The sequence below is a fragment of the Pseudopipra pipra genome, chromosome 7, assembly GCF_036250125.1.
Source record: "Pseudopipra pipra isolate bDixPip1 chromosome 7, bDixPip1.hap1, whole genome shotgun sequence".
Taxonomy (NCBI): Eukaryota; Metazoa; Chordata; class Aves; order Passeriformes; family Pipridae; genus Pseudopipra; species Pseudopipra pipra.
The window spans coordinates 2,054,579-2,069,762 of record NC_087555.1 but is presented as its reverse complement, the minus strand read 5'-3'; the positions used below and the strand labels follow the sequence as shown (position 1 = coordinate 2,069,762).

The 15,184-nt window shown below is 40.7% G+C and overlaps 1 protein-coding gene across 5 annotated transcripts in view; it reads left to right on the top strand.

Moving 5' to 3' along the window:
* Positions 1 to 15,184, top strand: part of ZNF804A (zinc finger protein 804A) — a 148,087-nt gene that overhangs the window by 109,047 nt on the left and 23,856 nt on the right. For 4 of the 5 annotated variants that reach the window (XM_064660179.1, XM_064660182.1, XM_064660181.1 and 1 more), the window contains exon 2: positions 3,525 to 3,668. The exons of the other annotated variant lie outside the window; for it this stretch is intronic. In XM_064660179.1, the coding sequence (XP_064516249.1) occupies positions 3,525 to 3,668 (144 nt within the window). The remainder of the gene's footprint in view (positions 1 to 3,524; positions 3,669 to 15,184) is intronic. 5 annotated transcript variants of the gene reach the window in all.

Below are 15,184 nucleotides of genomic sequence, written 5' to 3'. Positions count from 1 at the left end.
CCAGGGGATCCCATGGCCACAGAGAATCTCCTGAACACCCTCCATTAAGGGGTGTCTTAAGGAAATTTTTGTGTGTACCTGTGAAATGCATAAGCTGAAGCCTTGAGGTTTGTTAATGGCCATTGCTGCCATTGGAGAAATGGGAATTTTCTGGACTCAGGTGAAGTTTAGCAGCTGGATAGAAACATCTCCTGCCAGCAAAGTATTGTACAGCAGCAAAGGATGTGGGCGATGAAGGAGTTGTATAAACGTGTTGGTTTAGTGCTCTATCATGATTCTTAAAAAATTCAAAAAGCAGGAGGGTAGAAAATAGAGACTATTAATATAGTCCTGCATGGCACCGTGGTGTAGCATGTTCTCATGTCTTTTTTTGGAGGCTGTGACAAGAACAAGCAGAGGTGATGAGTGGCCCTGATATAAGGAATGACTGAAAAAACTAGAACTGTGTCATTCAGAGAACAATACCTGAGAGGCAGCGTGGTAGGGGATATATATGTTTAGGAGTGACCTGGTCAAAGGGAGTAAAAATGAGTGTTTATGACCTTTTCCAATAATCACCAAGTGTAACTAGCAGAATGCACCTACAAAGCCAAGGGAATTGTGCTTAGTTAAGAGTCACTTTCCTTTTAAGAATAAAATCTTACACAGGTTTAAAAGATTGACCTGATCCAATGCAGCCATTCACATGTTCCCAAATGTTTTTGGTTCTTGTCATTTAAAAGTCCCACCTTTCCCCTTCTCCATACATGATTGAACTCCATTAATCTTTTCCATCTGCTTACATCTGATTTAGATGATGTGTTGCCATTCTTTGCTTGCCTTTGAAACTGTGAGGTAATATTGTAATGTAAATTTAGCCCTGTTTCCCAAAAGAACCGTAGCTGAAGTCATTTAGGGATAGAGACCCCAAGATCCTGGAGAGATTTTGTTACTTTGCAGTAAAGTTGTTCGTGGGGTTCCAGTGTCTCTGCTTCATTAGGGTGCATTGGCATGTCAAATTTATTTGCATTTAGGTGAGATTTCACTATATAATGAGTATATTGTTTTAAAAAGGGTGCTTTATATCAAGAACACCACCAATGAAGTTATGTAAGGTATTATGCAACATTAGTAAGTCTTGCAAAAGTTTGCTCAAGGGTTAATCAATAGCATGATGTGAGATCTTTATAAAAAATTATTATTTATTCACTGTTCTTGTCTTAGAACCCATCATGTTGCCTCTCGTCCTTCACAGACATCATATATGTAATATTTCAGAGTTCTGATAATTCCTGCAAATTCAGATTTTTCTTTTTCATGGTTTAAAAAAGCAAAATTAGGAATCATCCCTTTGTGGACTACAAGGAAGTCGAATATGAGTCAGCAGTGCCCTGGCAGCCAGGAGGGCAAACCATGTCCTGGGGGGCATCAGGGACAGCATCGCCAGCGGGTCAAGGGAGGGGATTGTCCTGCTCTGCTCTGACCTGGGGCGGCCTCACCTGGAATATTGGGGCACTTTTGGCCACTGAAATATGAGAAAGATGTTAAGCCATTAAAGAACATCCAGAGGAGGGCAATGAAGATGGTGATGGGCCTTGAGGGGAAACCGTGTGAGGAGCAGCTGAGGGTGCTTGGTGTGTTCAGCTGGAGGAGACTGAGGGGAGAGCTCACTGCAGTTACAACTTCCTCGTGAGGGGAAGAGGAGGGGCAGGCACTGAGCTCTGCTCTGGGGGGACCAGGGACAGGACCTGAGGGAATGGCCTGAAGTTGTGTCAGAGGAGGTTTAGGTTGGATATTGGAAAGAGGTGCTTCCCCCAGAGGGTGGTTGGCACTGACCAGGCTCCCCAGGGCAGTGGGCACAGCCCCAAGGCTGACAGAGCTCAAGAAGCATTTGGATGATGCTCTCAGGCACAGGGTGTGACTCTTGGGGCTGGTCCTGGGCAGGGCTGAGGGTTGGATTTTATGATCCTTGTGGGTCCCTTCCAACTCAGCATATTCTGTGAGTCTGTAAATACAGGCATCTCTTGGTAACAGTTGAAGTGGTTTCAAACCTGTGGTTTTTATGAGTTAATACCAAGAACTAAGTGCAGAGTTTCCAGGATAAGTTTCAATACTGCATAAATGTATTTCCGAGTGTTAAAATACTGCTGTATCTTGAAATAAAATGCTAACCCATTTTGGCTTTAAACCAAACATACTTTATGAAACATAATTTTAGAAAAGTGTTAGGAATGTGTGAATTCCTCATTAGTCAGCCAGTATTCAAAACACCACTCTGAAATGACTTTTGTGATTCTTTTAATGGGCACAGTTTTGGTGAGGGAATACCCCAGTTTGGGTATGAATGAAGAGTGTTTGCTAGGAGTCCAATCATGCTGAATTATAGTTAAAGTACTATTTTAAATAATAAGTACTTTGTGGATATAATTATATGACTACTAGTCCTCTCCTTTTTTTTTAATAAACATCACTGTTATGAAAATATTCTAATCTAATAACCATACATTTTCCATTTTGAAGTCCCCAAAATATATTGAAATTGTGAGTTGTCAGCTGTGAAAACTGATAGCAGTAAGGGACTTTTCCCCCAAGTTAACTCAGTTTTGGGTGCTCTGATTACAATATCAACTTTTATCTTCATCTAACTGAACAAGGAGTAAGAAGGGGAATTTAGGGTCACTTCCAAAGAGCTCAGAGTGATGAAACTTTGAGAAGCAAATATTTTCTTAAGCAATATTTGATGTGTTTGGGGATTTTGGGCTGAGATTCTATCCCAGACAGTCTTGTCAAAAGCAGGAGTCATTGCACTGAGGTTATACATGTTCAGTGTTTAACTGGTACTAAACTAATGCGAGATGACAGACCATTTCCATGCTCTTTCAGAACAGGCCATGCTATTTAGGAAATTAATAAATATTACTTGTCTATAATTTGCTCATAAATGATAAGCAAGGTTGTGTGTGATGCTTTTGCTGATGTCTGGTAAGCAGAGACGTGTCCTTCTAATATGGGATGACAAATACAAAGTGAGGAAAACACTCATTCCATCTCAGCTGTGAGAGTGTTCCCCATGTTTCATGTGTGTGGGCGTTCAAGGGGACCCAGTAGGGTTTTTTTTAATTTTTGTTTTCTTTTTTAGTAAGCAGACTTTCTTGTAAAAGCCTGATAACTAAATTATTGCCATTTGTATCTTCATGCTTATTCTGCTTGGGTATCTTACTGAGCAGCCAGGCTTGGATGGAAATTCACTTGAAAATAGCCTTCAGTGTGATAAATATTTGTATTTAGACAGAGCCCAGGGAAATCCTTCTGGCCTCTGACAGAGCCCCGAAGGGGAGCTGGCAACTCTAGAGCAAATTAAAGTGTGCAAATCTTCAGCCTTGCTGCAGATCCAGCAAATATGTGCAGTGTAACACAGCAAATACGGGAAGGCTTTTAGTTACGGAGGTGTGTAAATGTTTACAAATATGATTAACTGCAGAGCACAAAATCCATTTGCAGCATCAAAGACAAAACTAAAATTACTTTTTCCCGCCCCCCTCCAGGATTATGCTGAAAAGAAAAACACGATAGCAAAAGCTCTGGAAGATCTTAAAGCCAACTTCTACTGTGAACTCTGTGACAAGCAGTACTATAAACACCAGGAGTTTGACAATCACATTAACTCTTATGATCATGCTCACAAACAGGTAAGAGGAATCTGCTCGCTATTTCAACTTAGTTTCATGTAGAATAATGAAATAAGATGTCCTGCAGACAGTCACAGTTGTGTTGTCCCCAGTTTCAGGTTCTGGGAAGCAAAATAAAGCATTTCCTTAGAAACAAATCTTATCTTGGAGATTCTACAGTCAAAGATTCTGAGATGGGAAGAAAGAGAAATTTGAATAGTTTAACTGTGAAGAGGAATAGGGAATGATGAATAATATGATGAAAAGTGTAAATCTATAATTTCCTTATCAGTTTAATTTTGCACATAAATACTGGGGTATAACTAAGACATGACTTACTGGGAAACGTTTGTTGCAACAGATGTGCACAAGAAACTTGACATACACTTTGGTAAACTTTCCTGTAGTGCAGATGCAGTTCTGAAACAGGCACAAATTACTTAAATTTGTGCAGATACAGTTCTGAAATGAGCTAGGATTTTACTTAAATGCATTGCATAAAAAAAAATAAAAAACCAGCTGTGGTAATGAAAAGATTCTGGCTAAGATGACAATAAGATATGTGTTAGCTTTAGGACATTATTATTGACATTTTTACCACCTCATTTTATCACTGCACTTCCAAGTTGTGTGCCCTACTTTGGTAAGATAAAAGCAGTGCTTCCACATAGTGAGAAAGGCAATGCATCCCAGAGCAACATCCTGGTCTGTAGAGGGGTCAAGTCTATGAAATTCAGAGGGAAAGACAATGCATCTTGACTCCACTGAAGAGATATGTAATGATAATGTAAAGATATGTAATAGCTGTACAGGAAATTTCTACTTAGGCCACTTAGCTGGTAATTATTCTGTATCCTTTTTTTTTTTTCTAATCTGGTGAAATCATATGGTTGTGTATTTGGATTGATTGCTTTCCATTCTAATTGAATCTCCCTTTGTCTTGTAATTCTGCTCAGGGTGAATGTAGATGAGTTGCTACACATGTTTTATATCTGTGTTATAGAAGATAATTTGCTTTTCTTTCTGTCAGCCCATCTTCCTGAAACACTTCCCTCCCTCTCTCACTGGTGTTTTTATTTAGCCCATAATTTGCACTGTCAGCACGAGTGTTAGATTTAGGTTTGAGAACTATGGAGATGTGGACCCCAACAGCCATAGCAATCCATGAGAAGCTGGAGGGAAAGATATATATGTTAGATAAGAAATTAGCAGGTAGCTTCATTGCATCCTGCAGCTGCTTATTATGAGTTTTAGTTAAAATAGAGCTGGAACTGATTCTTCAGGTGTTATGTTCACACAGCAGCAGGTCCTTAATGGATGGCAGGAAAAAAAGAAGTGATGGGCAGAGTCTTCCCCACTTGACCTCACTTAGGATTTTTATTTATTAATTTGTAAGTGCTCTGAAGCACTTGGAAATAATGAGAACCTGAGGGCTGCAGTCCTCATCCCTCCATTCAGGATGGATGAAAAATTGATTTTGAAACAGAGGTCAGGTGTGAGACTGAACAGGGGCTGGCTTGCAGTGTTTTCTGGTGGCTGTAGACAGGAGATGGTGGGCCCTGCACCAGCATCTGACAGAGCACAGCAGATCCTGCCCCTCTGGTTTTTGTGTAAGGGGTCTGTGTGTGTTTGCAGGTGGCTTTGTGGATGTGTTTGGGGAAGCACAGGAAGCCATCTCTTCCTCTGTAAGGCCTTCACAACTTTAATCTCCTTGGTAGGAAATCAGAGAAAAGTTTTTAGTTTTCCAGTAGAAAAAATTGTATGGGTGCTTCTCAGTCATGTTACCTGCAAATAAGACTATTGATTCCTGAGATTAAAATGTTAAATCAAGTTTAACTCTCCATGAGTATTTTTTTGTGGTGGCTTCTACTGGTGTTATGAAAGAAACAGATTCCTCTTCCTGTATTTTGGGTGTAAAAGCTGGCAGGCAGCATATGCTGCAGCACAGGCTCGCTCTGATCTGCTCTGCTTTCAAGGAAATTCATACTAAGTGCTTTTTTTTTGAGTAACCTAATTTAATAAGCCTGATGGAGCCATTTGCAGGTGGTACTGTTGAATGCTCTGATTTTTGTCTCGAGACTTCCTACCTCAGAAGTTTTCCAGCAGCTCAGTAGGAGTGAGAGGAACTAATAATCCGTGTTAGGGTTTTGCTTCATATTTTTTCTCTTTTTCCCTTTCTATAATGATGGATGGGGAAGTACTTGCTAGAAAAAGTTTCCCACGATTGAAGGACAGTTGTAAGCACGTGCAGCCAGTTTGGTTTCAGTGATCCCAGCACCTGAGAGTGGTTCCTATATGATCAAATGGATGAAAGCTCTGCCTAAACCTGAGTTCATCCCAGCTTTTCTGAAAAGCCACATTTAATCCTAATTGTGCTCTCTGTTGTCACACCATCTAAGCCGTGGGAGGGTTTATCAGAGAAAACATTCCTAACAGCTCCTGTACCTCAGTTCTATTGTAGGAGATTATCTTTTTCTTTCCCTAGATTTAAAAGCACAGAAAATTCACAGGGTTTAAACCAGAAGATTTTTAAATTTTAGTTTTTCCTCCTTTGGATGGGGGGCCTTGTGCTGTCAGGTGTTGGTTGTGTCTTACAGCTCTGAACACCCGCTTTGAGACAGAGTGAGGTCCTTCTGAGCAGTCCAGAAAGGAAGCATAGGAGTAGGGCAAAAAACTAATTTTATTTCCTAGGAGCTGAAGGAGTTCACTGTCTCAAGAGCTTCACTGCCTCTGTTAGTGTGTTCTTGTTAGTTAGTTAGTTAGTGTTAGCTTTGACAATATGGTTTGGAGAGCAATAGCTGGAGCCTTTATGAAGTACTCCTGGAAAAGCAACTTGCAAGCAGTCAGAGGTAATAGGCAGAAATGAACTCTCTGCTTTGCTTTGAAAGCCTAGACAAAGAAAAAAAAGAAAACCAAAGTAAAATGCAGCTGTACTTTAAAACAAAAATGTTCTCAATGTGAGCTCAATACAGGGAGAACTGTAACAAAGGCAGAATTGCTGTTATTTAATACAGTAATGAGAGGATTTGTGGAGGTCAATAAACTAACATGATCCCAGGGAGGCGAGAAGCTGGAATAGTTTATTTGGACTCACAAGTTCATATATAAAGGGTTTAGGACCTACATATTCAACAGGGGGTTTGCATATTCATTCTGTTACAACTGGGGACTTTCCAGGGATGAGGTAAAGGGGAAATTCTAAATTACAAACCTTTGGGTCTTAGCACTTACATCATAGGGGAAAACCCACTTTATCTGGGGGGATTTTACAGGTGAGAACAGGTATTGGGTTATATGCAAAGGTCTGATGAGATCAGGATGTGGATTCTCTGACTGGGGCAGGACATGTGATAACATCATGCAGGGAGTCTCTTCCATTCTGCTGGAGAAGGCAGGAAATATCCACAGTGATGAGGTCATTGAAAAGGGGTTTTCCCCAGCTTTCATAGTTCATGGCTTTTTGCAGAGACTGCTCAAATCCCTCTCTGCAGATATTACATTTTTGAATCCTACAAGAAGTACTATTTGATGATGATGATGGTCTAAAATCCCAGGATGCAGATTTTAAGACCAGTGCCAGGACTTTAAAAACGTCTCTATGATTTTATTCAGCATTTCTGGAAGTGCAAGAGGAGCTCTCTGAACTGCTTTATTCATGCAGAATGGAAAAAAAATCCTCGAAATGCTGTGGGTTTGATAAATGTGGCTGAGCATTAAATCTGAGGCTCTGGATGACCTTAGAGCCGCTCGGAGCGGGTGAGTTGTGCTTGTCTGCTCGGTGAAGAAGGCTGGGTCCCACAGCTCAGTCCCCTGCATCAGCCATTCCTCAAGAGACTTCTGCCACTACAGGAATCGAGAGGTATTATTTCTGTTTATGAAAGTCTTCCTCTTCATCCCAGAACTTCTGATTAATCACCTAATATCACGGCAGCACACTCGAGAGCTTGGTGCTGTTTCGTCTCCCAGGAGGACTTTTCCAAATATCAAGCAACAATAACAGTGAAAGCTGTGATGAAAAATAAATAGCCCTAATGTATTTGCATCTACATATGAAAATACAATCAATTAAGTAAATTATAAGTAGGAAATTTTCCCCACAGAATCAGAGGTCATTTCTCAAACTGTTTCTCCCTGGATGAAAATTATCTCTGTGCTCTAGAAATGTATTTAAAATTGTATGGAGGTAATAATGGACAAATTATGCAGAAAGACTAAATGAGTACTTGTCCCTTTTCCCTATTCCAGACACAGATTTCTTCTGTGTTTTTCTCCTCTTCTTACATGTTTTTCTTTGCAAATTTTTTGAGATCAATGCCTAATAAGCTAGAGAATATCGATCTGTAGTCAGTCAGAAGTCCAAACTTAACTCATCTTTATGTGTTTGAATAAATGTTTCGTGCCATACAGGTGGAGAACATGAAATTTGGAAGTGGAAGGGTGTGGTTAGGCATAACAATAATATAAAAGCCTCATCATTTTACTAAAGCTGTACCTCCTACCAGGTACAAAGTGGATAAGGAGCGGTGTAGCACATTTGGGATGCCAGTATTCCCAGCAAACATAATTGGATGTAAGCAGTTCTTTGAGCCTGCAATTTAAAAACAAAGCAACGAATCCTTGTAGTCATCATTACAGCTCTTTTAAAAAAACCTCTCATTGTAGAGTTATTCCCTCTGAAAAAGAAAAACACCCACATCTTCCCCTTGGTTGGCACTTGCAGAGCGAGCACTGCAGTGCATCTGCAGCTTCTGGCATAGCCCAAGAGTTTGTGTCTGTTTGAAGGGAAATAGCACATGTACTGGGAGAATCATGAAGTGAAAGAAGTTAACTGCTTGCTGGGAGCCAACAGGATTTTATGCTGTATTTTTCAGGCCTGCTTTTTGCAGGTTGGGTTTCCCCTGGAGCTACTGGAATCAGACTGAGCCAGAGGCAACGTGTTGTATGCAATCTTTGAAATGCAGAAATAATGGTTCTCAAAAATAGTGCTATCTTCTAGAGCAGTGTGTCTAGAGCTTTGGTGAAGTACAGGATACAAACTAAAGAACAGGATAAAAACTAAAGTGTTTCAGAATTTTCTGAGGATTTGCTTCCTAAGCAAAACAAACGTGACATACGGTAACTCAGATATTGGGGACGTTCTCTAATAAGAGATTTCATAAAAGAAGAATATTAAAACTTCTGTTTCTCCAGTTTTAAAAAAAGTTTTTAAGCTCCACTGGAAAAGCTGGAGTTGTTACCTGATAGGGTGATGGTGAAGGGGATCACCAGGAGAGGTGCAGAGCAGGACAGTGCTTGTTTCATGACGCGTATCCGCTTTTGCTGGACACACATCCATGAGAGGCAGAGGGTGAGGGCAGCTGCTCTTGGCTGGGTCCTGTCCCCTTCCAGCAGTTGGCAGCCCCAGCACAGCTCGAAGCAGCCTGAAATGGCATTTTGCTGGTCCTTGCTGCACACTGAGCCCAGCCACGAGGGATGTTTGAGATGACAAATAAGACAAGAATGCCACCGTGAAAATTTATGGCCGTGACAATCCCTGAAAGTGATAAATCACTCCTTTAAGCACCGACTCTGCTGGTCTAGGATCAGGAAAGTGCCAAGCCCGTGGTGCCTTGAAAGACTGAGGGGTGGCTGTATTTCTGCAGGGAGAGCGAGGAAGGGCAGCAGGATGCAGGTGCAATGCCAGCTGCTTCATCCTTCCTAGGGAGAGTGTGAGCCCAGCACGTGCCCTTGGATGGAGCTTCTGGGACACAGGGATGCACTTCCAGTGTCATTTTTTTCCCATTCCTTGTCAGTGAAAATGATTCTTTGCCATGCATTTCAGCGTTTCTCTTTCTCGTATTTTTTCTCTTCTTTTTTAATCATTTTTAATATAAGACAGTCGGGATTCCAGCAGCTGAATTTTCTGGAATGAAGTAATTTTATATTCCTTGTCTTACTTTAGCTCATGTTAGAAGAGAGCCACATCTCGGTGTGTCCTCATGGGCAGGCAGTCTGAACCTGCCGAGCACAGATGAGGATTTAAACAGTTTTGTTTGAATCGATCTTATGTGGCCCTTTCTTACTGTTTTTATTGCTTTCCCAGAATGTATCTTGGCATGTCTTCCTGTATTTCTTTTTTTCCCCTCAGGAAAACATACTCATCTTTGTAGCCTTTTTAAATATTAAGGGAACACAAGAGAAGGTTCAGCTGTGCATTCATGTTCATACGTGTATTTGTAATGCACATACAACCACAAAATTACCCCCTCCTCTCCCAAATACAGGCTGCTCTGTATTTCAGGTTGGGTTTGGGTTTTTTTACCCATGAAGATTGTGTTATTTAATGGTCTTTTGTGGTTGGACTGGGGTTTCTTTGTTGGGGATTTTATTAGCGAAAAGCTTCCTTTTAAGTTTTAAGCACTTGTACTGGCAGAAATGCTAATAAGGGTCATTGCCAGGTCTATTAATTCTAGCTCAGCACTGCTGGGAGCATTGGAGCAGAGTCTTGCAATAGACTTGATGCTTCCTTTCTCAGCTCCTTTAAAAAAAAACCCCAACAGAACAAATCCCTGTTCTGTTCCTCTGAAGAGAAAGGCAGAATTGCCAACATGACAGGAGCACACTGGGCTGTGGAGGAGGGAGACAGGCTGAGGAGCTCCACTCCTTCGGGGTGTAAGGATATGTCCAGAGCAAATGCCAGCGAGACAGTTCAAGGGGGAGCCTTGTTTTGGGACGGTGGGTTGCCAAGAGGAGGGTCACCCCTGCCACCACGTGTGGGTGGTTTGCAGTCAGGTGTGGTGTGACCCCGAAGTGCGGGGAGAAAATTAGCAGGAACTGGAAGGCTTCAGGAAAAGAGGAAATACAGTCCCATTGTGTTAGGGCACAAAGCCACTTGGAAAGAGTTTTCCTGGTCTGCAGTGGAAGACTGCCAGTGGTACTCTTTATTCTGCTTTACAGAATGTATTTTAAAATTAAACAGATAAGTTTTGTTCTTTATGAATTTTTCAGCCTATGTAGGGAGAAACTTCACACTGTTTCCTGGCTGAAAGAAAAAAAAAATTGTTTCCCTTCCAGTTTTTTATTTTGCCCATGAATTTTAATCCCAGAAATTGTCTTCTTGATGGGTATCAGCATAACAGAGTATTTAGGCACTTTTTAGCTCTAAACTTGTACTGACGGGTTAGATGAGGATATTTCTGCATAAAATATTAATCCTGCGAAATCCAATTTTGTTCCCAACAAACATTCTGTTTTCTCATTACCAAAGAAAAGACATATCACTATGTTCCTGCCTTAGTAATTAATAGCAGAAAAGATACTGTGTAACTTTTTCTGTTTTCCATGTTTGGGAAATCTGATTCTGTAATAATGTTTCATTAATTAATAGACTCTTTTTTTTCTGAAAAAGTGGTTTCAGGAGCCTCTCCCTTAATGCAGGAGAAGCCTCACCCAGCTGAAACCCTTCCTCAGTTTAGAAACTTAGTGTTTATCCTCAGTTCTTTATTTTCTTTCTAGTTTTGAATTATTGCAGCCTTCCGATTTCTGTCCTTTTCAGTGTCCAGATACCGAACCTGATAAATCACTAATGTTAAATTTCCATCCAAAAAAAAAGAAATTACAGATTTTTTTCAACCACACATTGCTTATTTATTACTATTTTAAAAATCTAGATTGAGCACGTTACTAAAGTGAGGGGGAAAAAAATTACAGGACCAACACAAAGAGGGAGGGAGGGAGGAAGGGAGGACTAAGGGACAAGGAGGAACCACAGTTTGTTCCATACATCCTGCATGTTTTTCTCCCTGACATGCATTTCTACTGCTCTGGGGCTCACTCTTTTATTTAAAACTCTACTCCTGTATTTCAGTTCAAGTTTGTCTTTTTAAATCAGTTCATGAAACTTTCTACAGCAAAGTTAGCTGAACTTGGAGCTAATTTTAAATTTGCTTTACCATATCAGCATCTATCAGGTTTTTGCTGTTTGGCCAACGCTGTTGCAAAAGAAAATACTTTTTTTCCATTCAGCCCTATGATAAGAATGGGCACAATAATTAGGACTTGAAGATAGGAAAAAAATAGCAGTTTTTAGTTCATAATTCCTGAGGCATTGTGCATATTGTAATGTATCTTTTGACCTACAGTTTTTTTGAGGGGAGCAATGTTTAAAAAGTTGTGTAATACAAGCTTAGAGATCAGATGGTGGTTTGCCCATCACTTGCTTTGTTGTATTAGGCTATAGATTAGCTAAGCAATTACCTGCAAGAAAAATATTACTTCTTATTTTCAGTCATGCTTCAAACAGAGTCAGTCTCCCAAAGTTAATTTAAGCATCATTATCGCTGCAAAGTTCAAACCAATCAACAGAATACCTTTTCTGCAGATTTCAGGAATTCCAAATGCAGTTCCATTGCTGTCCTGAAAGCAATCAAGCAGATTATAGATTACCTGGAAGTGATGAATAACATGAAAAGCATTTTGTTACTCCATGGTTTTGAGCTGTCACAGAGAAAGTGAAGGAAAAACTAACACATTGCTGGTAATATATTAAGTTCTGACCTCTCAAGGTGAATAATTTCTTACAACATGATCTAATTTGCTGAAACAATTAAGTGCTGCATGTGAGTGGTCAGTACTCCCTGCCTGGTCCTGCAAAAGCCACCTCATAGTTTACATGTGAGAGTTCATTCTTGGGAAGAACTGCACAACCTGCTCGGTACAAACCCCGCTAAGTCTTAGGGTAATTATTGCAAAATCAATGCTCCATTCAACTCAGGAAAAGCTTGTTCTTTTTTTAGTGGGAGCTCTGACCTGTTGATGAAACGTAGCCTTGCAATCAGCACTGCCTTTTGTGAGGAGATGTGACAAGACAAACAAACTGCATGGAAGTGAGAGTGGGTTTCCCACAAGTGGTGACCCCGGCTCGTTCTGCGCTCTGTGGGCAACAGGACACTGGGATCTCTCTGGAGCCAGAGGTGAACTTCTCACAGTCCATATCAGGAGAGGCTGGATGCCTTGTGTGGGAAATATCCCTCTTTTAAATTTAGAAAGACAGCATAAATTCAAGGAACAAAGAAACAAGGAAGAATTTATTGGGTGCGCCGGGTCTTTCTCTCACTGACTTTCTGGGGAAAAAGACCCCTTGGGCTTACATCTTATACATTTTATAGTTTCACAAAATCCCACCCTTTTTCACATAAGTTCAATATATTCATTTTTGCCTAATAAGGTTTCTTTTCTCTGAAAAGGGGCTTTCCCTTTATCCCAACTGGCTGCAAGGCATCCCCTGTCAAAGATGATGGGTCTTCCTTTGTTCTTAGCCCAAAGAGAAAAAGAAAGTCCTGTGTACAAAATGGCCCCAAAAGATTTTAATTTTTAAGAACTTTCACGTTTCCCTTATCCGGCCGAAAATGACCCTGATACTCAAGTTCAGTCTTTGGAACTTGGATATCTTACAACTTTGTGATACACCTGTATATATAAAAAACGTATTTTTATTTCTCATACCTTGGGCAGACACTAGTGCTGGGGTTTTGTTAGGCAGAAACAATAATTGCTCTTGTTTTGGTTACTTTAATTGCAGCTTACACAGAAATGTCTTCAAGTTCCTAAACCGCTCCAGGAGTGTTCCGTGGAGGCAAAAATGTCAGCTTGGGGTTTTCTTCTCCTTTTCCACATGCAGTCAGTGCAGTCTTGGCTGCAGAGCCTCTGCTGGTTGGCTCTCGTTTCAGTTTGGTTTTTTAATTAGTGCTACGACTACAGCTGTACAATGAAGGGTATGAGTGGCTCCCGAATTTAAGCTTTCCCCACCCTAACAATGCAAAGGACTGCAATAAGAAAGACATAAATGAGGGCTCTGTGAGCATTTGAAAGGACAGATGAGGCGAGCAGGAATGGGTCAGTTTGACCTCTGTTGGCAGACAGGCAGACAGCCCTCGTTTGAGCACATTTCGAGAGTCAGGGAAAGGAAAGGTAGAAATGTGCCCCTACCTTCAGTCCTGTTTGTATTTTGGATCTGCTGAGCCTTTTCCTGCATCTAAAGGACACCAAACACTGTTACTCCAGTCATACCTCCTAGTCTCTCACTGTGCTTTCACCATGCTTGGTCATGACATCCTTGTGACAAACCTGAAGGATTCTGTAAAGGACCTTCCAGTTTCTTCCAAAGTCTCCATGTGTGGCAGAAGAGCAGAGGTTCAGCATCACACGGTTGAAAGCGTTGATGTCTTTTGACTGAATGATTGTTTTTTATTTTTTTAAGACATTCAACCTGCAGCAGACAATATAAATACAAGCACTTGAATTGTCTCTTCCAACAGCATGTTGTATCTTTTCTTAAATTAGACCCAGCAAGAGATTTGTGGTATACTGTAATGTAAATTATAAATTATAGGAATTCAAATTCATTCATGATTAACGTGACTAATGCCTGGCATCTCTGATAGGACTTACTGCTGTTGTCTTGGTGTGCAGTCTTGATATACATAATGGTAACAAGAGAAGACAAAAGTAAGCCCTGCACCTGGACCCCACCTTCCCTTTTCTAGCATTCAACAAAATTAAGAAAAAAAACCCCGACCACCTTTTTTAATGCTGATTTTTTAAAATTTATTTTAAACTGCCTTTTTTTTTTTGTATTTTTTTAATAGCTGTTAAGTGCTTGCTTGTGCTGGCATCTGTATGGCACATCTGCTGCAGGATCTCATAGTGTTACATGATTTATAACTACAGAGAGACATATCTGCTTACAAGTTGCTTGTAGTGAGAGCTAGAAACAAAGCAAGAGACTCCCAGCAGTAGTGTGGAAGAGAAGGGTTCTTACAGTACCAGAAGTTAGGGATCATTATTGGAGACTCCCTTAAGGATCAGATCTCCTTCTCACCTTCTCTGCATCTTCCTCCCTCACTGTTATTGTTGTTCCTCTCCTGGCTGTCAGAGAAGCAACTGGGTGCTACAGAGGCACACAGGTTACATCCAGCATTGCAAGAGCAGGGCCCTTGTTCAAGGATACTTAATGTTATCAGTAGTATTTGTCTCATGGACAAAAGGTGTGGTATGAGACATTCCTGCCACTGGGGATGATAAAAAAATGGAAGGTTATATTGCTGTGAAAAGGAACGCACAAATAGGACAAATTAGAAAAATCAAATAAGCAAACAAAGCATTAAAATGATGCTTATCAAACTCACCCTTAGTTGTTTTCATTCTCTTTTGCTAAGCAAGCATTAAGCTTAACAGGAATGGTTCTTTCTTCTGTTTTGTGAGACAGAGGCTGCTGCCACCTCTCCTCTCTCATCCTGCTTTGCAGTCCCACTTCTCTGCCCCAGCAGGAGACTTTTCTTCTGTGCCATCTCAAGACTCATTTCTCGCTTAATGAACCCTTTGTTTTTCCTTTGTTTGGATGCGAGTACAAGGCAGGCTGCTGATGTGGTTTGCTTCATTTTCTTCCCTCGTTTCTACCCATGGTTACATGATTTGCATTTCTAAGGAATACCCACTTAGTATGCTTTTCCTGGCATCAGCCTGCTATGTAGTGTTGGTTAAAAATTATGGATTGTATA